Source organism: Pipra filicauda, unplaced genomic scaffold (assembly GCF_003945595.2).
Source record: "Pipra filicauda isolate LSUMZ 115617 unplaced genomic scaffold, ASM394559v2 scaffold80_size11013439_pilon, whole genome shotgun sequence".
Taxonomy (NCBI): Eukaryota; Metazoa; Chordata; class Aves; order Passeriformes; family Pipridae; genus Pipra; species Pipra filicauda.
Window position 1 is genome coordinate 1,101,298 of NW_024104987.1, and position 21,753 is coordinate 1,123,050.

General features: G+C 54.8%; 1 protein-coding gene across 2 annotated transcripts in view; it reads right to left on the reverse strand.

Annotated features, from left to right (window-relative positions):
- The window catches only part of SLC38A10 (solute carrier family 38 member 10), a 30,417-nt gene that overhangs the window by 3,955 nt on the left and 4,709 nt on the right, over positions 1 to 21,753 (reverse strand). The window contains exons 4-13 of one of the 2 annotated variants that reach the window (XM_027725313.2): positions 20,571 to 20,664; positions 19,331 to 19,474; positions 17,958 to 18,082; positions 15,465 to 15,567; positions 14,590 to 14,772; positions 12,626 to 12,734; positions 12,341 to 12,447; positions 7,351 to 7,504; positions 1,177 to 1,347; positions 405 to 878 (exon numbers count right to left, since the gene is read on the reverse strand). In XM_027725313.2, coding sequence (XP_027581114.2) covers positions 405 to 878; positions 1,177 to 1,347; positions 7,351 to 7,504; positions 12,341 to 12,447; positions 12,626 to 12,734; positions 14,590 to 14,772; positions 15,465 to 15,567; positions 17,958 to 18,082; positions 19,331 to 19,474; positions 20,571 to 20,664 — 1,664 coding nt within the window. Of the gene's footprint in view, positions 1 to 404; positions 879 to 1,176; positions 1,348 to 7,350; positions 7,505 to 12,340; positions 12,448 to 12,625; positions 12,738 to 14,589; positions 14,773 to 15,464; positions 15,568 to 17,957; positions 18,083 to 19,330; positions 19,475 to 20,570; positions 20,665 to 21,753 lie in introns of both variants that reach the window. The other variant, XM_027725312.2, reaches the window with a different exon arrangement.

Genomic DNA, 21,753 nt, shown 5'->3' on the forward strand with positions numbered 1-21,753 from the left:
CTCCTGGCTGGTGGCAGCGAGCCAGCACTAACTACCTCAGCCAATTAACATGCAGGAACAGCTCTAACTGGCTTTTAGACGGGCACTTGGCAATGTGTTCCCTGTCAGGATCTCCCGGCTCCGTGTCCCCGGTGATTTGGGAGCCGTGCAGGAACAGCACGGCACCTGACATTTTGGCGGGTAGCGAACAATTGTTTGACAGCTCTTACAGTAGCTGTCAAAGCCACCAGATTCCTCCTTTCCCACAGCAGCTGCCGGAGGGGCTGTGCACGCTCACGTGCTCGTCTCGTGGAATTAAAAGGAAACACTGGGACGGAGTTGGGAATGACCAAATTGTCCCGTCCCCGGGGGGATAACGGGCCCAGAGGAGTGCACTCAGATGAGCCGCTGTGGAAGGAGCTTACCAGGCTCTGCTTCCTTCTCCACAGGCTTCCTGGCCTCCTCTGCTCTCCTGGGGAGCTGGAGCTGGGCCTTGTCCCGGTCACCCGCGGCCTCAGCGGTGTCACCATCCGGCACAGCAGCCTGTTCCTTGGCTTCCAGCACTGCCTTCCCTGGCTCCAGCTCCTTGTAGGGCGGCCTGCCATCCCCACCATCCCGCTGCACCACTGCCTCCAGGACCTTCTCCGGCTTCTGGACGGGCCCAGAAGTCCCTCCCTGCTGCTGGTTCTCAGCAGCCGCTTCCTTCCCTTGTTTTGGGCCCGGTGCCTCCTTCTGGGGGTTCAGCCTGGCTGGCTCCTCCAGCAGGCGGCCGTTGGCTCCTCCAGGAGCAGCCTTGTTCTCGCTGGATTCCTCCCGCTCCCGCCCCATGTCCACGACCACCTCGTCGTGCGGGACCGGGGGCTCGTGGCGATGAGCCTCCCCCACGGGCAGGGCAATCCCTGGGGGGACAGGCAGGGTTAGGGGCTGCAGAGCAAGAGGCACCAGGCTCCCAGTACACCCAGTCCACCCAGCTTTCTGCTGCCCTTGCTCATTCCTGTCGTTCCTCCCTGTCCAGAGGCCGTGTACCCAACGAGCCTCCAGAGCACCAAACACTAAATCACCTTCAGCCCACAAAGTCCACCGTGAATGTGGGGTGAAGAGAAGAAGGAGCAGAGACAGGATCTATATCTGAAATAGTCCTAAAACACACACAACCCCAGCTCCCAGCCCGGCTCCCTTTCCCAGGCTCCCCGTTACCTTGATCGGGACGGTCCAGCTGCACTTTCTCCTCCGCTTTTCCTCTCTCCTCCTCCCTCTTGGGCACCTGCATGGGCACCTTGATCTGTGGCTGCTCCATCTCCTCCTTCTCCTCCAGCAGTTTGGGTTTATCGCGGTCATCCTCGGGCTCCTCCACTGCCGGGTTCTGCTCTGCAAACATGGGATGGGGACAGGGATGAGGTGTGGGATCCCGGGAACCGCCGTGTCTGTCCCAACCCCCTCACCCGCCCAGCCCAGCCGCTGGTTTCCCTCCAGATTTAGCGCAGGGGGGAGGTGACGGGGGGGCTTTTGTTCCGGGGTCGCCCGGTTGTTTTCCCTGCAGTGGGTTTTTATGGAGCTGCTGGCAGGGAAGCATGGCCGGGATGGAGCCGGGATGGAGCCGGGATGGAGCCGGCTGCCGCTGCGAGCCAGTGCCACCAGATGGTAGCATCCCCACGGCTCCCTGCCCTGGACCTCCGGCACCGGGAGAGACCGAGCTGGGATCCAGCCTTGGACAGACACCCCCAACACCAGAACCTGAGCTGGGATCCAGCCTCAGACCTCCAGCTCCCAGAGAAGCCAAGCTGGGGGCCAACCCCAGCCCTACCACACACTGCTGTTTTCTGCAAAGCACCTTAAAACCTCTTTTATTTTGATTTCTCTCCCCTATTTTTTCTCCCTTTTTTAGCAGCCCTTCTGATGCTGCTCAGAGGAGGGGTGGGAGGGAGGGGAGGTTTCCTTTTCCCACAGAAGTTTTGACGAGTGGGATTAAACAGGCATTAATTAGGGGAAACTCCTGAGGGAGATGGGGGACTCCCCCTTCTCTCCTTCAAAGAAATGGGAAGACACAACCCAGTCAAACCAGTTACTGGTTCAGTGCCAGTGTGACCAGCGTATTCCACATGGAATCCATGGCACATCCCATGGGATGGGAAGGGTCCTTTCCTCCCCCAGCGTGGCAGAAAACCCACACACGGAGTGAACTCTTCCTTCACAGAGCAGCCAAGGAGGAAATCAAATTGTTTCCCAGCACTGAAGTCGTTCTGCAGATTTTTTTCCATCCAACAAACTTAAAAAAAAAAAAGTATCTTCTGTAACAAAAAAAAATTCCCAACTCTTTCCCCCTTCGCCCTCCCCCGTGCAATTTCCTTTGGGGAATTAATTCTATAAACATCTTTCCATTTTCTCCTCCCCCTCCGCAGGGCTGGTGCGATTTATTACGAGATGAACTCATGGGAAAGATGGGATTGCCACAACTTCAGCTGCGTGGGCCTTGCCCGAGCTGGGGGGGGGAAACAACAAAAATTCCCCCCAAATTAAGTGCAAACTCCTGGCCCAGAGGGATCCATGCCAGCAGGACCTTGAGCCTCTCCAGAAACCCGGACTGCGTCCCGGAGCTCCACACCCAGCCGAGGGACGTGCGTGGGGCTGGCTGGCTTTCCACGTTCCTTTGCTTCAGGAATGATGGTGGGAGGGGAAAAGGGCTTGGATTTTCTGAGAAATTCAAGTCTAGTACCCAAGGGTCCCCCCTCTCCATTGAGGGACTTCCCAGGGTTCAGCAAGTCAGGGCAGGACACTCCTCCTTTTCAGGAAAAACTGGGCTGCAGGAACCAGTGCCCAGCCCTGGCCGGGGGCCCTGGGAAGCGGGAGGCCGAGGCTGGGGAGGGGAGCGCTCGGCACGGCCGCGGATGTTCCCAGCTCAGGCCTGGCCTCGGCGCAAGAAACTATTTACTCTGTTGGAGGAAAGTTTGTCGTTAATTGGTTCATGGAGGCGGGAGATGGCTCCGGTTGGAGAGGACCAGAGGATCCAGAGAAACCCGACACGGACACGGCCGTTCCCATGGCAGAGGGAATGAGGAGCTGAGGCAGCAAGATGATGTTCAAGGGGGAAATAAACAGGAAGGAGGGGGAAACAAATAGGGAGAGGGGAAGAAATAAGGAAAAAGGCAGGAAGTTTTCCATGCAAGCAGGAAACAGAGGAGTTAATCCCAGCACTCCCCTTTGCCCAGAGGACCCTGCAGTGGGTGAACCCCCGTGGGCCCAGGGCAGCCCGAGGGGCCGGGGGAGGCCCCGCTCAGCTCTGGGAGTGTCCCTGACAGCTCCCATCGTAAATCAAGCAGAGGCACGTTCCCTGCTCTGCAAACAATGCAGGAAAAGCCCAAAACACAAACAAAACACAAACCCAAAAGTCTCCACACCGCAATAAGGCCAAGCTGCCTCTAAGCCGTCATTTGCTCAGTGGGAAACAAAATTAAGTTCATCATCAGGGCGTGAATTAACGACCTCTCAGGCTGCCTGGAAATCCATCCAGGGCTCTGGGTGGTTTGCAGGGAACAGTTTTGCTCGGGATGTGCAATAATGGCTCTGCCTGTCTCGTCGCCCTCCCGGTCCCTCCGGAGCGTCTTCCAGTAACGCTGCACCTCGTCATGTTTTATGAGCAGCCTTGGACTTTACAGGGAAGGGCTGAGAGGCTGTAAAAGCCTTTTGGCTCCCAAGGAAAGGCCGGGGCGCGAGGCAGCAGCGGGAGGCTCCGCTCTGACCCCCCGGCTCTCTGGCAGCTCCGCTCACACGAGGGGAAGCCGGGGCGTCCTGCAGCTGATTTGTGCGTGTGCGTGTCTGGGTGTGTTGTGGTTTGCCAGCAGCCTCTCCAGGCTGCCATAAAATTTCATGATTAGCAACCTAAAAGCTTCCCTTCTCCCCCAGCTCCCGGTTCAGATCACAGCAACGGTCCCAGGCAGGCACTAAATCCCTCCTCACACGTTTCTTCAGCCTCTCGTCCGCTGCAGCAACAGCCAGAGCTGAAATGTGTGTCCACAGCCCCTGCCCTGGGCAGAGGCAGCGGGATGGGCCCTGCTGTGCTCCCCCCAGTCCAAGGGGACCTGCCCAAAGGAGTGGAGGAGCCTTAGGGACAGCACAGGGAGTTTGGGGACACACCACTCGCTCCAGAGCATCAGCTGAGGGCTGACCAGGGACACGGGGTGCAGGACCTGCTCATGCCAGCCCAGCTCCAGGCCCACTTAAATTCCTTCACCGCAGTGTCACGGAGCAAGGTCCAGGGGCTCGTGCCAAGGAAAATGAAGCAGAACAAGCAGGGCAGAGGGACGGGGGCAAACGCTGCCCTCGGACGTGCCGAGCGCCCGGAGCAGGGCAGGGACGGGCCCTCCCTGGGGAGCCCCCGGCCCAGCTGCGCCTCCAGGAGCCCTCCCTCCCCCCAAACGGGTACAGATTTCACAAGGTTATGGAATGGCATCCCTGAAATTAGTTCACAGTTGTCTCCTGACGCACCAGCAGTAAAAACCAACCCAAATTACCAGAGGCTGCTGGTTCCTTTTCTGTGTCACAGGCACTATTAAAAGCTCTCTTGCACAAAGCACCAGGGAGAGCCGCCACGGAGCCAAGCTGTTCCTGCAGCTACCAGGATGCAGGATCCACGTTCCACACATCTCCGGGCTGCTCCGGCTGGGAACGCCAGCGGGGACACAGCCTGGGTCGGGCAGATTGGTTTTTCGTGGGCAAACACACGGATGCAGGAGTGGAGGAGCCCTCAGCATCGCCAAGCCAAACACAGCCCCCAGTTTTACCCAAACCCAGGTAACACAGCCCTCCCCATCCCGCAGGACACCGGGATGGCCCGAGCAGGGTGCCCAGAGCACCGGGGAAAGGGCTCTTGCACAAGGAGCCTGAATCAGGGCTTTGTTACCCAACATTGCACAACGCCAGGGAGAAGATGAAGCAGCAACGACCAAGTAAGGAGCTGAAAAATATTACAAAATCTTAATCCCCCCCGAGACCCTCGAGGGTGCTTTAAATACGGAGAGAAATTGCCTAATTAGCTCTTCTTTTTTTTTTTTTTTTTTAAATGGATAATTGCCTTCCTGAGCTTTCAGAGGCAGCTTAGCAACCTTTTAGCAGAGGCGCAGCCGCGGCAGGACGGGGCTGGAAGGGGTTTTATCCCTTTCCCGAAGAGCTGCTGACAGTAAAACCTCCAGCACCACAGGCTGGGGCTGTAATGGGCACTTGGGTGTCGTTAGGAAAAACACGATTCCGAGGCCGCTGGTCAATACGTGTTCACATAAAAGGCCAATGTTCTAATATTCATAATCCCCAGGCCCACGGGGCAGGGCTTTAATGAAAGTCTCTCCAGTTCTGGGCTCCACAACATCAAAGAGGCCAATAAAACTCCTCTCACACGCTGACAGGCGGGAGGCAGGCGGGGAAGGCAGCGCTGGGGAAAGGCCCCGAGGCTTGCCTGGGATGGGGCGGTGCTGGGAAGGGGCACGAGGCATCCTGTGCCCTGGTGAAAGGGGCACGAGGCACCCTCCACCTTGGGAAGGGGCCTGGAGCACCCACCACTGGTGGCCAGGGAGAGGCCGTGTGATCCCGCTGAACCCCCGGGTGCGGAACGGGGCCCATCCGGAGGGCACCCAGGTGCCGGGGGCGGCCCAGCCCGGATCCTGCGCCCCTGGAACGACAGGATGCAGCTGCTGCGGCGCGTTCCAGGCGGCAGCTCCTGCTCTGCAAAACAAGGCGGGCGAGGACGAGGGGGAGCCGCGGGGGGGATGAAGGGCACCATTTAACGCCTCTCATTGCTAGTCAAGCCGACATCCTGCAGAGCCACAGGGAGGCACAGATCCAAGGAATCGCAGCGGCGGCTCTCCCGGGGCAGCCCCATGTCCACCCTGCAGCTCCTTGATCCCTTTCCTCTGCCCAGCCCCATCTCCCCCCTCGTCCTCATCCCAGGGGATGGAGCCCTTCAGTCCCCCACTGCCAAAGGGACCGCGGGGGCAGCCGAGCTTTCCCTCTTCAGCGCATTCGGAGCCGCACGGCTCCTCCCTGGGAAGTTTATGACCCGGGAGCACCGAACCCGCCTCCCTCCCCGGTGGGATTATTTAATCCAGCAGCACTAAGAGCCGATGCTGGCGGGCTCCGGGATCGCTCGGGTGATCAGAGCCTGGCATCCCGCTCCGCCGCCCCGGCTCACACCGAGAAGGGGGGAAGACTCAGCAAACTCCTGCGGACACCGTGTTTTATGGGATTTTTTATATTCCCAGTCAGAACACGTGTCATTAGCGATTCCTCCTGAAAGGAGCAGCTGTTCTTTGGCCATTACTGCTCCAAAATTAACCAAGACAGAAGAATTCAATCGCATCCCTCCTCCCGGCCCTGCTGAGGGCTCCATTAAGGGATTGGGAGCTTCTTTTGCTTAGAGTTCACCAGCACCCACGTGCCTGGGAAGGCACACGCGGCCTTGAGCAAGCCACGAGCAAACCACAAGTAAACTCCACCGCAGAGCAACCCCGGAGTGAATGTTATCGGCGGCAGCACCGGTGTGGGAGACACTCCAAGCTGCCGGGCAGGAACCCGGCCAAGAACCAGGAGGGAGGGTAATCTCCCGAAGAGCCGGCCCCTTTCTCCCTTCCGCTCTCAATCTCCGCGAGGATATTTCAAGGCCTCCAAAGAACAAAAAAAAAAAAAAAAGAGCCCCACAGGAGCAGGAGGAAACAAAACTGAGGCGAAGGAACAGGACGCGGCGGGGCCGAGGGGCAGCGCGGGGTCAGGCGGCACCTGCGCGGCCTCGCTCCGGAGCAGCTGGGAAAGGGAGGAGCGGCCGTAATTCCATCAGCGGCCCCAGCAAACAAATAATAAATAACAGGAACCAGTAAACAAAGCTGAGGCATAATCACAGCCTTTGTCAGGGCGAAAGCGAAGTCCAAATTTATATTCCTCGGCACCGAAAAAAAAAAGGCAGTTCCCATAAATTCCCGTACCTTCGAGGGTGATGGATGGCTGGTTCCCGGGCTGGCAGAGGGGGGAAGGCAGCCCCCTTTGGCCACGAGCCCCCCAGCCAGGTGGGCACTGTGCTCACAGAGCCGCTGAGATCATCCCAAACAGGGATCTCTGCTCTGTCCCTACGGAGGATCCCAGCCCCTTTCCCACCTCTCCCTTTCCGAAAAAACAACTCCCAGAAGGTACCATTGGAGGTCACAGTGGGCTTTTCCAGCAGTCAGAACTGCAGCTTTTCTTGGGAAAAGGCCCCAGGAAGCTGGGAAGATGCAAAGAGATGCCTGAAAATGACCCTGCTTCTGCCACACTTAAAAAAACAACTATTTTCCCTCTTTTTAAGAAGTGGAGCTGGGAGTAGGTCTGGGAAACCCAACTCCAGCAGACACATACCTGGGATTTTGACTGAATCCTGGTCGATTCTGCTCTCCTCTCTGTCCAGGTGCTCCAAGCCCACTGCTTCTGTCCTCATAGGGGTGTCCTCGGTGGCAGACAGGGTGGTGTATGTGCTGATCACCAGCATTCCCAGCCCAATCCACAGGATGATCTGCACAAAGTGCCAGAGGGACAGTTAGCACAGTAAAACCACCAGCACTGCTCCGTACGGCATTCCCACGGTGTCTCCAAACAATTCCCAGCTCAGTGCAGTGACATGTGTCAGTAAGAGGGAGAGAAGAGGAGAGAAATTTAGGAGGAAAACAGGGAAACCAGTAGCTTTTGTCTGAGGTTTGTATTTGGGTGCAGAGCCATGGGAATGGGAATTTGGGATGCTGGAAGCTGTTGGAAAGGCAACTCCTGCATTGGAAGGGCTCAAAAGCGAGCAGAGAGGATGTAGGGAGAGGAAAATGCATGTGGCAGACATGAGTCCAGCTGCAAAGGCTCATTCCCTGGTATTTCCAGTATGAGAACTCCATGAAATCGGGTCTGGCTGAGCAGAGAGGTGCCCGGCCTGGTTACAGACCCAAAATGTTCCAGGGAGCTGCCCAGAAATCCTTGGTTTGGAAAGGCAGAGTAAAATGTCCACACATGAGTGCTGGTGGCCAGAACTCAAGAAGCTGCTGAGAAGTGACTCCCTCATTTCCAGAAAGCTGGGATCAAGCAGGATAAAAATAGAAGGATGGAATCTGGATCCTGTGGAGAGAAGGGCTCTAGGAATTTCTCTACCTCAAAAAGGAGAAAGTGATGGGCAGCAAAAGGAATTTCTACAGCTTGTTATCTGATGACAAATTGATCTACAAGGATCTAATTCCACATGACTCCTAAGAAGTGTAGGATGGGGCTCAGAGCAACCTGCTCTAGTGGAAGGTGTCCCTGCCCATGGAAGGGGATGGAACTGGATGAGCTTTAAAGTCCCTCCAGCCCAAACCATTCCACGATTCCATGACTCATCCTCTTCCCCCCAAATCCTTGCCCTGCAGCATCTACATCCCAACTCACAAAAAGCACAACAAAAAGATGCTTCCCAGCGTGAGGAAAACCAGAAACAGCCACAGGGAGCCTTTCTACCACTGGAAGCTGCCAGAAAACTGAAAATCAAGGGGAGAGGTGAAATTGGAAGGAGAAATTAAAACATTGGCACTTCCAGAGGGGGAGGAGAGGCTGATGCTTTCCTCACCCGCCTCGTGCTGAGGGAGGTCGCCCAGAAACACGGGCCAGCGTGGTCAGAGTCGGGCCCAGGAGACCCCAGAGAGCCCGTTCCCAGCTCACCCCGCAGACAGACGGACGCCTTCGGAAGGAAAAGGCTGGCGGGATGTGGAGCAGCTCTGGATCAGGGGCAGCGTGGCCAGGGAGCAGAGGCCAGACCTTCGAGCCACTGCAGAGGAAACAGGAGCAGAATGTGCTGCCTGCCTTGCCCGGGGGTGCACAAAGAGCAGAAATCCTGCCATCCACCCCTCGGGCCAAACGCCGAGTCAGCAGGTCCTGCTCTGCTGCCCTGGGCTGGAGCTGCTCCACTTCCTCCCCTCACACAATCCACAGCCCCGGCACAAATGCATTTTGTGCCTGGGAGGCTGTTCTGGCACCTTCCAGAAACAACAGCGGAGAGGAAGAGGGTTTCCACAAAGAGGATCTATTCTGGTGCCACAGGAACCAGGAGCAACGTGGGAGAGAAGGGAACTGTAGGAAACGGCTGAAAACATTAAATGCTTTAAAAGGATTTTTGTTGTTTCTTATCTTAGTGGGGAACCAGGGCCTCGAATGCCTCGGATTGAAGCCCCTTTGATTGTTCCACATTTGGAGTTCAGCTGTGAGCTCCCGGAGCAGCGGGTACGGGCACACGTGGCAGTCAGAGACAGGCTGGGCTGTCCCTGAGCCATCCCAGCTCCCCCCAGCAGCCCCCTCCTCCTCCTCACCTACCCCCTCTCCAACTGAAGACCAGAATAAAGAGGTTTATGATTTGGCTTAATTCCATGGAGATGCTTATGACATGGAAAAGCAGGCGCTTTGTGCTCAGGAGACCACCAAGGCAATGGAAGGAACGGGAATGAGGGCTGCAAGGACTCGGGGCTCAAGGAATCATGGACCCCTACTTATCCAGAGATCCTGGAGCAAGGGGAAGGACAGCACTGCAGAGCAGTTTTGATCTAGTGTCCATGGGAAGGATGTCCCCCAGACCCAGAGATCCCACCAAGAGCAGAGATCCTCTTCCATAAGCCCCTGTCAGCATGGACACAAGAGGCAGTGGCTGCCCCTGGGGCTGCAGCCTGTTCCACCAGGCAGGTCAGCAGGGCCAGGGCCCGTCTCCCGGGAGCCTCGGATGGGAATTCAGGAGAGGAAGTTTACGCGGCCGTTTCCTCGGCCGGTCGCGCTCCCCCGGCCGTCCTTCCTCCCAGAAGATAACTCCAGCTCTGCACAGCAGAGCCATTAGCTCAGCCCTTGTCCTCCAGCAAACACTGCATTTGTTTGGTGTGACACCATCCATGGACATGGAGCATTCCGAGGGATGGAGTCATGGTGAAGGAATGCAAAGCCCCGGTCACGGCCGGGTCCCTCCACAGCCACGCTGTGTTTGGGGGGCTGGACCCCTCAGTGTGTTGGTGGGGAAGGAGTGCTGGCCCCTGCACTGCCAGGGGAGGGCACAGGGAATCTCTTTTCCACCCGCTCAGGAGCAAGCCTGAGGAGTCACTTCCTGACCTCTGGCAGCTCCTCTTCCCCAACTGGGACAACTCTGGCCTCCCTAGGAGGGGCCTCTCAGACACGCTTGTGTCAACACTGGGAAGGCAACACCTTCCTGTTGGCAGTTCCACACTCTGTTCACAGACCCCCACGCGCCCTTCAGCAGCCTCAGCCAAACCCGGGGCCCCCGGGGGGCAGCAGGACCGGACCTTTACAGGAACAGATGCTTAACCACAAGAAAGGGAACACTCTCCCTGCTTCACTCACAGGCTTTTTAACTGCTCTGGGACCTGCCTTTCCGACCCAACCCTTCCAACCAGGACACTTCCAGCCCAACCCAGCCAGGCAGCAGCTCTGATAATTCACAGTTCCCTGGCAGAAGCTCTTTGCTGGCCAGCAAACCTCTGGGACTGCCCATATCCCTCCTCCCGGAATCCTCTTCTCTACTTTTAGTACAGCATCCCCATTTCGTAGCCTCAGTTTGCACCATCTCCTGAAAAAACCTGCCCTCCCATGTCACCACCCTGTAGCCTCCTGACACCAGACTGGATGCCAAAGGTGGCTCGATAAAAGCAGCCAGTTCTCAGCACCACAAGAGTCAAGATAACCCAGACAAGTGTAAAAGCTGGCGTTGAGAAGATCTGCTGCTCTGAAGGGAGCTAAAGACGGTGGAGGGAAGGAGGGAAAACATTGTTTGGAGAGGGAGGGACAGCTGTGCCCAGGGCTGGCTCCTCTCCCCCCCAACAGCCACCTTCCTCAGGAGCAGACATTGATGGAGCGGAGCACCTGATCAAAGAAAAGCAGGAATGAAGGAGGAGACCAAAGACAGAGCTCCAGGGAAAGAATAAATGAGCCTTTGCAAAGACCTGGAGGAAGGAGGAGAGGGTAGGCTCCAAATTGGGCTGTGGAGGTGGGGAGGTGCTGAGCAGGTGTGTCCTTGCTCAGAGCAGGAATGCAAACCTGACAGGCAATGGATCACTCAGGGAAGGTTGGACAGCCCCTCGAGAGGTAACCCGGGGCCTGATGCTTTAGATAAGTCCTTCCTTTGTGAGGATTTCTGCAGGACAAACATCTCCCTCAGCCTCGTGACCAGCGTTTGGGGTCAGGCTTTGTGAGGGCCCCAGTGTCCCACCCCAGGGCTGAGAGCTCAGCCTGTCCTGAGTGCAGCCTCGAGGCACTGCAGAGAAACACTCTGGCTCAGCCAGAATAGAAAGCAATTCTTGAAAGTGCTCTTTGTTTCCCTGAAAAACCCAGGCTGGCATTCAGGCTCCTGCTCGGGGTTTCACTCAAAGAACTTCGGAGCTAAGTGTCAGAATTCAGAGTGAAAGCTGGAAAGTTGGACTATTTCCTTGTGTCAGGGAAAGCACGGGGAAGAAAAAAAAAAAAAACACACCCCGCTTAAAAACTTCACGTAGGTTTGCAAAGCCACAAGTCATTAAGCACAGAACAAGCCACCAGTTCTGTGGGCCCCACAGAAACGTGCTGCTCTCCCTTGCTGACTCCACACTTTGCCCAAAACCTTGGGCAGCCCAGCACTGTCCTCTCTGGGAACGCTGGGACAGAGGCCTGCAAAAAGTGAGTGGATTAAATTATTGTTAGGGAAAAAAAAACCCAAAACCTGTTAATTTCAGCCCACAGTATTTGCAGGAGCAGAGAGATCAAGCCCAGCAAAAAGCCACTTTGTTTTGGTCCCTGAGGAGGCCAATTCAAACCGGAGCAAAAGGAAAAGTTAAACTTCTAACAGCCTCTGAACAACCCCAGTCCCTCAGAAAATCAATTCCTGAAGCAACACCTCTATGTGTGTGTTCCTTTTTATTATTACTTTGGTTGAAAGCAGAAGGCTGAGGGTCGGCAGCGGGAACCGCATCGCAGAGAAGCCCTGTTTGTTTTACCCAGCCCGGGCAGGTCGGCATGTGAGGCTTTAAGGTTTTACAGCCTGCCTGGATTTCCTGTTCTGAGGATCCAGAACCTGAATCCCACCAGAAGGAGGACTAGAAGCAGCATTTTATGCACCAAATCAATGTTTCACTTGCTGCTGGAGGAAGAAAAAGAGCTGGTGTTCCAGGCCATGCACTGGGCCACCACCTCTGCTGCTGTCCGTGCTCCCTAAGTGACAGACACCTGACCAGAACAGCTCCCACCTGTACTGGGCAGACTGGAGGGGGAGGCTGCAGGAGGTGTTGAGCAGTTTCCCTGATGCAGCCAAAAGAACCATGTTCCCAGGCTCTGCAGAGGGCTTAGGGGGATGTCAAGCAGCATCAGCACTGACCTGTGAACAAAGAGCATTCTTGTGGATCTTCTTGTAAATAAGAGCCGGGCAGATGAAACAAATGAGGCTTCCCATGGTTGCACCTGTCAGGCCCAGGACTGTCTCCACTGGGAAAGAAGAGGAGAAGTCAGCAGAGGTCTCTTCCAGAAGTGCCAGAGCAGCAGCTTGGGGTGGCTGTCGGAGCCCTGGGGCAGGACGGGCTGTGAGCCCGGCCACCCCAGCCAGGAAAGCAAATAAGAGGGAGCAAAGAAAACAGCCAGCCCTGGTCCCCAGCTGCTCACTCACCATTTGGGATCATGATGCCTCCAACCATGGTTCCAAACACTACAGCCAGCGTCAGGGCTTTGAACCGGAGCGGGGGCATGTAACCCCCAGCAGCGAAGGTGCCGTCCTTCTGCTGGGAGAGAAGGGTGGGAGGCAGTTAGGGAAGGGGGGAGTTCAGCTCCTGCATCACAGCCCCCAGCAATTCCCCAGCTCCTGAGCAATTCCCCCACTTCCTCAGCAATCCCTCAGCAGACTCCAGAGCTCCATCACCCCCACACTCCGCCCTCCACAGAGGTGAATGCTGGAGGCAGTCAGACATGGCTGAGCAGTTCTAAGGTGCATTTGAACCTCTAAACCAGGGCAGGGGACGTGGGGCTACAGCTGCTGTTTCCAGCACACCCCAAATGTGACCCCACACAGCTGTGCCCCAGTCCCTGTGCAGGGACTCGGAGAGAAGCCAAGGCCAAGAGCAGGAGGAGGGAGCACAGGGAGCAGCAGGAGGGAGATCAGTCACAGGGAGAAGAGCTCTGGCTTTGCTAGGGAGAGGTGTCTCCCAACACCTGGGGGAGCAGGGCCATTCCCACCATACTACACCACAGGAACAGCCCCTCAACTGGGAGGAGGACACCCCAGGGAGACAGCAGGGAAGGATGAGTGCTGCTGGAGGGCTTCCAGATGCCCTCTGCTTCCCACCCCATCCCATCCCCACACTCCAAGTGGGAGGTGTGGAAGGCAGAGGCCCCAGCGTGCCCTGCAGACCCAGTCGGTCCCGGCTCTGCTGCTGCACAGATGGAGAGGAAGGCAAAGTGACACCTTCAAGCCTAAAGAGCCACGAGCTGAGCCCAGGCGAGATCCAAAGTGTTCCCAAGTGTTTCCAGCGCTTCCTCCCCTGCACCCGCTGGCTCTCACCAACTGTCTGCCCCCATCCTCGGGCCCTCCCGACGTGAGAAAAGAGCTGGGGGCTTCTCACAGGCAGAAGTGGCAGGATTTAGAGCTATAAATTGCTCAAGTTTTATTTCCTGCCCTAAGAGGTTTCTATTTATGCGGATACACAAAGGCCTCAGAACATTCCCACAATCTCTTACTGTATTTGCTGAATCCCATCGGCGCGTTCCGCGCCGCACAATGCACAGAGGAGAACACGCCACCGCCACAAGGGACTCACAGTCTCCAGCAGACAGACCAGCTACAGTCACAAAGGCTGGCTGAGGAGCTGGCCCTGGGAAAGGTGGAATGTGTGGGAGAGGGCTGTATCCCATATCCCACTGCCCGCCTCCGCACTGGGCCAGCACCACGGCCCAGGAGGCGCTGGAGGAAGGGAACATCCGAACCCGGAGGGGACAGGGCTGCTGACAAAGGTGCTGGGTGAGAATAACGGAGCAGGAATGAGCAGGCACACATGGAAGCAACAAGAAATGGGGCTGGGCTGGGCTCTGAGGCCGGGAACAGGAGCTGGAGCTCAATGCAAAGTGAGTTGGCCAGCAAAAGGACGGCAGCTGGAGCAGCAGGAAATGAGGAGGCTCCACTGCTTCCAAAAGCACATTTCTCCCTCTTTCTGAGGGGGGAACCACTTTGGCTCTGAGCTGTGTAACACGTCTGTGCCAGAGCTGGAATCCCCAGCGGAGCAGGGAGCAGCAGCCATGGGATGTGGACTTCAGCCTGGGAACTCCAGCCCTTCTGCCCAAGGAATTCCTCCGAGGAGAGGACATGAACCTCTAAGTCCCAGGGATTAACCATTCTGCAGAGCAGGATTTAGAGATGGCCACAGGCCCCTGCTGCACTGTCACCACACGCAGGGTACTGAGGATTTTATGGGAGCTGGGGGTTTGTCCCATTAGATAGCAAGCACCTGCCCCACACCACTGTCACCAGAATCTTACAGAACCAAGAGAGGTTTGGGACCCACTCAGAGCACAAGGGTCACAAAGAACCTTTCAAAAAGCAAGTTTCACATTGAGGCAGCCCTGGCCATGCAGGGATCTTACCTGCTGCTCAAAGAGCAGGGTGTTCAGTGCCTGTCTGCAGGGCAGGATCATCATCGGGAACCCCACCGCCACCGACATCATGAATCCCACTCGGATCATCTCCGTCACCAGGTTGGAAGGGAAGTTCATGAGGACATTCCCAGCAATGGCTTCGGTGTAACTCACATAGCCAAAGAAGCCCACCTGGGGAGGGGAGAGGGTGGGCTGGACTCCAAAGCACTTCACACGTGCTCCTTATGGAAGTGGGGAGGACAGTGACCTCCCATTGGAGCAGCCAGGTGGGAGCACGGGGTCCCCTCCATGGGAAACCTGCCAGCAGCCCCAGCACCCCCAAAAGCTGGGACAGGTGGTTAATGAACAGTGGGACCTGCCTAAAAGCAAGTTTCTCACAAACACAGGGGGTTTCCTGGAGGACACACTGTCCTTGCTGCCAGGCCCATGGATTGTCCCTCTCCAATGGAGGGGCTGTCATGATTCCCTGCAGCAGCCTGGCTCATGGGCCAGAGCTCTCCTCAAGAATAATTAACCCACTTTTATTAATTGCTGCCTTATGAGGCATAACTTCCTTCACAACAGGCTGAAAAAAGCTCTCCCAAACCCTGGGAAGCATCCCCAGCTCCAGGCTGGGCCTGGCAAGAGCTGGACCTCCACTCTGCCTCCACCCAAGGAAAACGTGCCATGCGGAAAATTTGGACTCTCCCAAAGGCCCCTGTGCTGTCGGGTTCATCACCTCCCAGATAACTCTGCTTTCAGCACGACGACTTATCTGTCAGAATAAATACAGATAAGCAGAAACCAGCCCTGGCTGTAGATAAATCCTCGTCCCTCTGGCCCCTCCAGATTTCTGGCAAGGGAAGAGAAGGAGAAGTTCCTACCGTGATGTAAAAGGTGGTGACCACGTTTAGGGAAGAAGCAAATATGGAGCTCATGATTTTGACAGACGGTTCATCCAAGCTGTCATAGGTAGGCAAGACCTGACTGTAGAAAAGGGTAAATTATTTAAGGAAACCTGCAGAAAAAGAGAGAAAACCCTCATTTCCAGCCCGTTCCCTGCCTCGGCCCAGCAGCAATGAATCCCTGACACCTTCCCGCTCTGGAGCATAAACACCCACTGCTATTCCACAATTTATACTGCTAATGCCAAGAGATTTCAGAACACTCATAACTTTTAAGTGTTGCAAAAATATTCCTGCTCTCCCCACCCCACCACGTGGAGCGAAACGTGTGATGTAAACATTGGGGTTCGGAAAGGGCTGCAAAATGAATGACCGTTTGTTCCCGGGAACGCGGGTGGCTCCGGGCCAGCCCCAGCGCCGGAGATTATTGTTCTTGGAGCTCTCCGTGCTGATAATTAAAGCAACACAGTGTTTACAGAGGAAAAGCAGGAAGAAGGTTGGAGCATCCCCCTGTCTAAAGGCAAAGTTAAACAAACAGAACGGAACGCAGCGCCCGTCCTACTTCAGCTCCCTTCACAGAAAGCCAGGAGCGATTCCACGGGATTTGGGGTATTTACAGCCTTGGAAAGCTGAGGAATGCCCTTTTCTGACATCAGGTGCATATTTTAGCAACTCATTAACCTCTTGTTACTTTAATTCAAGTGGCTACATCCTGGCTTCGTGTTACTGAAGGAACTCCAGGGAGAAGCGAGGGGAGCCTACGGGGAGATGGGAAGGGGTATCCCCGGCTCCAGTGGGCAGGAAGCCATTCCCAGAGAAGTGTGTCAGGGTGAGGACAAGCAGAAGGATCCTTAACCCTTAATCTCTGAACATCAAATGGGTCTGCACAAAGGAGGCTGAGCATGTCAGCTCCAGGACCCACAGGGGCTGCAGTTACTGGTTGGGATCAAGGATGGCTTTCCCGGGAGTCTCTCCATTTGGGATTCCTCCCTGCCCTCACCACAGCCATTACATTAACTGACTACATCCCAAACTTCTGCCCCCCCGAGGGGAAGGGCCCAGCCAAACATCCAGGCTGGAAGCATGGAGGCTCTGCAGCGGGTGGGATGGTTAAAAAGATGACTCAGAGGTTAGCCAAATTAAATCTACATAGCTGAGAATACACAGACAGATAAAATATATATAAAGACAGAAATAATATATATATGGATAGAATATATAAAGAAATAAAACATATATATATATATGAAATATTGCCTGGGCTGGGGACAGTGTATTTTCCTGATGCTTGCTAAAAACCACCCAGCTTTAGGTTGGGTTTGCCACATAAGTGCTGCCACGGAGCCTTTATTTAGATCCACACACACTGGTCCAGACCAAACCATTTCCCTGCATTTCCAGCTCCCAGGAAAATTCTGCTGGGTACTACTGCGTGGATACCATAAGGAAAAAAAAAAAAAAAAGAGATTTGTTAACAAGGTAGAGCTGCAGGAGAACACAATTCTCTTTGCCAGTTGTGATGGAGACATTAAACAGCAAGCCTGGAGCCGGGGTAGGATCCGAGCTGCCAAGAGAGCCAGTAAGTGGAAAATGATGATTTGGATCTTGCAGTGGGTGTAAACACAGCAGCCTGAGCAAATTTTATCTGTCACATTCATTTACTGTTGGCATGAGACTCGTTTGCTGGAACTACAGGGGGGAAGCCCAGTTCTGCCAGGCTTCCAAAGGAGGATGGTCCTCCCAAAGGAGGCCAATCCTTCCTGTGTCCAGGGCTGGATTTACACCGTTTGGAGCTGTCACAATTCTGGCCAGGCATGTAGTGCTCACGTGCCATTTCGGTGCAGGAGGGAATGCTGCTGGAAACATGGAATAGCCTGGTCTGTCCCCACCTTCTTCCACTTGTCAGCACAAACCCTGCTAAAAACAGGGAACTGGAAATAGCCTGGTCTGCTCTCACCTCCTTCCACGTGCCACTAAAAACAGGGAACTGGAAATGCAGGAACAACCCTCCAAAGCCAACAACTGTGCCATCTTCTGAGTGTTCTCCAAGGAATTTGGGGCAGCAGAGCAGCCCCCAGTGTTCACTGCCCTGGGGGGGACCCTGCAGCCATGGGGTGACACTGCTGCCTTTCCTGGTGCTACATTGCTCCCTTCAAGAACCGGGGGAATTTCATCCCTCGTGCAGCTGCACCAGAAGCCCCGTGTGTCACACTGAGGAGCTGTTTGTCCCAAGCAGTCTCCTGTTGCTCAGCTACAATAACTCCCAGGTGAAATGTAACTCTCTCCCCGTCTCGGTAACAAAAGGGTCACGACTGAATGAGAGCCTGAACTTCAGTGGGCTGTAAAATACTCTGATGAAAATAAAACACCAAACCAGATGGTATCTATCCCTTGCAGATCCTCCTGACCCTCTGCCCTCACAGAAACTCACTGTGGGAACAACTGCCAGGGGTGGGAATGGCAGGTACTTACGACTGACAGGCAAAAGACATTCCAAAGATGGGGATGCAGCGGAAAATGCCCTCCCAGCGCGTGTAACTCACTCGCTGCAGCCACTGCCCGCTGAAGAGCCCGTGCTTGAAGGACGACAGCACAATCTGCAGCCAAGGGAGAGAGCAGGGGTGAGGGTCCAGCCCCAAACAGCTCCATGGCAGCAGGAATGCTGGGGCTGGGATAAGAGGCAGCATGTGGCAGCTCTGCCAGGAGCAGCCCCACAGCCCCAGCTCCCATCCCACCTACTGAGCTCAAAGGGCCACCAAGGATCCCAGGGAGGATTTTAAAGGATCTGTGACATTCCCCCTTCTTTGACACCATCAGACATCACAGCACACATCAGAGTGGGACAATATCCACTGACACATTTAACTGTGAGAATTATTGTTCAAAGCAGCCTCTTCTGCACGTTTTTTAATGTGTTTTTAAATCCAAACGGGAAGTGACGGTGGCCTTGGAGGATCCTGCTCAGCAGAGACAAAGGATCCCAAAACAGGATCCCACTTGCTTCTCCAGAGGCATTTAACAACACCAGCTCACCAAAGAGAAGGATAAACTTCATGGAAAAGGGGAGAGCTGAGGCCGGGGAGCTCCTTTGTCACAGACACAGGAATTGGCAGGGGTTGGGTTGCACAGGAAGCAGAAGGTAAATATGTCTGAATGCCTGTTTATAATATCCCTTGATGGGGGTTCTAGTCCCCAGAGATGATGTTTTGGTGCAGCAACTCTCATGAATGTTGTGGTTTTCTTAAAGGCACAGCTCCTGGAATGCTCCACACCTCCCTGTGGAAGCAGGCTCCGAGGTGTGACCCTGCACAACATACTAGAAAAGTTGCATGGAAAGAATTTCTACACCTCCCTTTCCTTCCAGCTCTTCCAGTCCTGAAATTTGGGCGAGACAGGGCTGGGGCTCCACGAGCAAACCACAGGAGTATCCAGGAGGTGAAACTTGTCATGAAAAAGCACAATTCAGTTTTCACCTCTGAGGAAACGGGGCTTGGCAGAGCCAAATGGGCCAGTTTGGGCATCATTCCACTCCCCCTATGGCATCAAAATGGTCAAGAGTCTGTCCAGCTCAGGGAAGAAATAAAAATATGTATTTTCTAGAAACTTCTAAGAACAAGTTCACACCAAGTGCCAAAACAGAGTTTATGGAGCTGAAGAAACAGAACTGCTGGTGTCCAACAAGCAAACCTCTCCACTTCCACCAGTTCAGGAGCACAGGCACCCAGATGCCCAGTTATTCCCAGCACTAATTATCAGGAAGGACATTTTAAACTGAAGGCCTGCCCCTGCAGGGAACGCCTGAGTTAAAACAGTAGGAAAACAGGATCCTCAGTGTCCATACCCACCACAAACATGAACACAGTGTAGAAGATGAGAGCCATGGCACTGAAGGACTGGATGGAGGCCATCATGTTCCTCTGGAGGCTCAGGGGGAGGACGATGCACAGGGAGACAGCGAAGAGCAGGACTATCCGGAAACTGCCCGACACCTGGAAAAGGGACCTGCATAAAGACCTGGAGCAGGGAAGACACCCAAAACATCCACCAAACGAGCAAACCCTGACGTGGTTCATTTTCCCAGAGTGAGAAACAGCTATAAAGTGTGAAATTCTGTGACTGCAGGTGCTTCAAGATCCGATGCTGCGAAGTCAATGTTCCTTGGGCTCCGTCTGTGATGAGCTGAGACAGTCACTGGGTGCCACTGTTGCTCTGCAGTGTGTGTCAGGTCCGAGGCAGAAGAATTTGGGGGGTGGGAGGGGGGTTAAATGCTAATCCAGCACAAGCTATTTAGGTATTTTCATGCAATTAAATAAAAACTAAACTTACTCAGGGAAACGAGAGATTGAAGTCTTGGAAACTCTGATCCAGAAAATTAATCAAAGCCTCACACTGGTATTTATTAAAGCAGAACACTTGGAAATATTTAATACCTAATTTGGCTGTGGCCTCAACACATCTTTTCTAACTTCACAGCCCCTTAATCTGAGCTTAGGAGCATCAGGCAGCACAGATAACAGCTCCACCAAAAACCCTTTTGCTTCCCAAATGTCCTTTTGCTTCCCTGCACGGCTCTTGTACCAGCTTCCAGCCATGCCCACGAGGAGCACCTCTTGCCTCTGAGCATCCTGAGCCAGCACCAGGCTCATCACACGGCTGAGGAGGCAGGAACACAATGACTTTGGCCACCAAAACAGCCAGGGACAGGACAAAAACCCCTCCTGAACTGAGAGGGGAGAACTCAGGCAGAGGAATTGCCTGTCACTACCCACTGGGGCTGGAATTAAGGCAGGAAGCATCATCTCCCCAAGGAATCTGCTCCAGAATTAATAAGGGAACAAGTTAAAAAGAATTCCTTTGATGGAAATGCCTTACTGGAGTTTTACAGCTGATTGTTCACCATATGTCTGGGCTTCCAGGACTTCCCAGAGCCGAAGGCTCCGTGCTCCAGGCATCCCGCAAAGCTCTCCATGAGGGGACCCCAGTGCTGAGCACACTCCAAGGCAGGAGCTGTGCTGTATCCAAGGAACACACAGCTCAGTGGAAGATCTGGGAGCACTGTGTGCATGGTAGGTGGGATTAATTCACCTGGAATCCGAGCAGCCGCGCAAAGAAGTTGGAGCCCAAGTCGCCGATGACGACGTAGAAAGCGATGCAGGTGCCCAACATCAGCCCAATCATGCTGCAAACAGAAACAGGGACAGGTTAGAAGGACCTTGGGAAGGGCAGGACAACCCTTCTGCACTCAATCCCAGTAAAACAACCATCAGAGAACCCCCATCCACACTAATTGCCTTGGAGATGTAACTCTGCTAACGGACCATGCACTGGTTTAATTGCTGTTTGGAGCCATGGGTAAAAAAAACAAACTCCAAAAACCAATCTTGGAGATGGCAAGAACTCCTTCAGTTCCTGGAAAAACCTCTAAAATAATCAGCATAAGGCTCTTGGAGCCCACACCCCACAGCAGAGCCGTGCCATGAATCTCGATATCCAGTGGGCTCTCCAATGTTTCTCCACACAATGGACCAAACTTTAATGAAAAGATTGTCCATGAACTGCTTCTCCTCCCACTCTTGGACCACTTTCCTTCCCAGTTCCAATTATAGAACATCCCCGTGGCAATTACAGCCACTGCTTGCACGGACAAGTAACATCTGAGGAATATTCTGTGTATTTTTAGTGCTGTGCAGCAGTTTGCAGCTGGGGTGAGGGAAGGAGCCACCACCACTGCCTGGCCTGGGCTCAAGATGCCTGGAAAAGAATCCCTGCTGGAAAAAGCAGGGCTGTGAGGATGTCCCATCACCTGAGATCTGCAGAGAGCTTCTACTGCACTGGGGTCATGGGAGGAAGCAGAGTCCGTCCCAAAATGAAGACAGGATTCTCCCTCCCTCAAGGCATCTCACAGCAGGAATGAGCAGGACCAGAGCAGATCCATGGATCCAGGGAACCAAACGCTCCCCCTCCCACTCATTCACAGCAGGGATGTCACCCCTGGAGAACAGCCACAAGTGACATGCCTGGGATTTCACAGCAGAGCAGGAGATGAGCTCTCTCCCACCTTCTGTGCTCCCACTGCCTGGAAGGCGCTCCCGGCTCCGCCTGGGAACGGGCGGGATATGCTGGAGGTGACACCTGTGAGCTGGGCTTAGGGATCTCACTTAGGCTCCTGCTACATTCCAGGAGGCAGGAGGGCTGTGGGGACCAGGGGAGGCAGGAGGGGAAGGAAGGAGGACAAGGCTCAGAGCAGGAGTTTTCCCCAAACAAACCC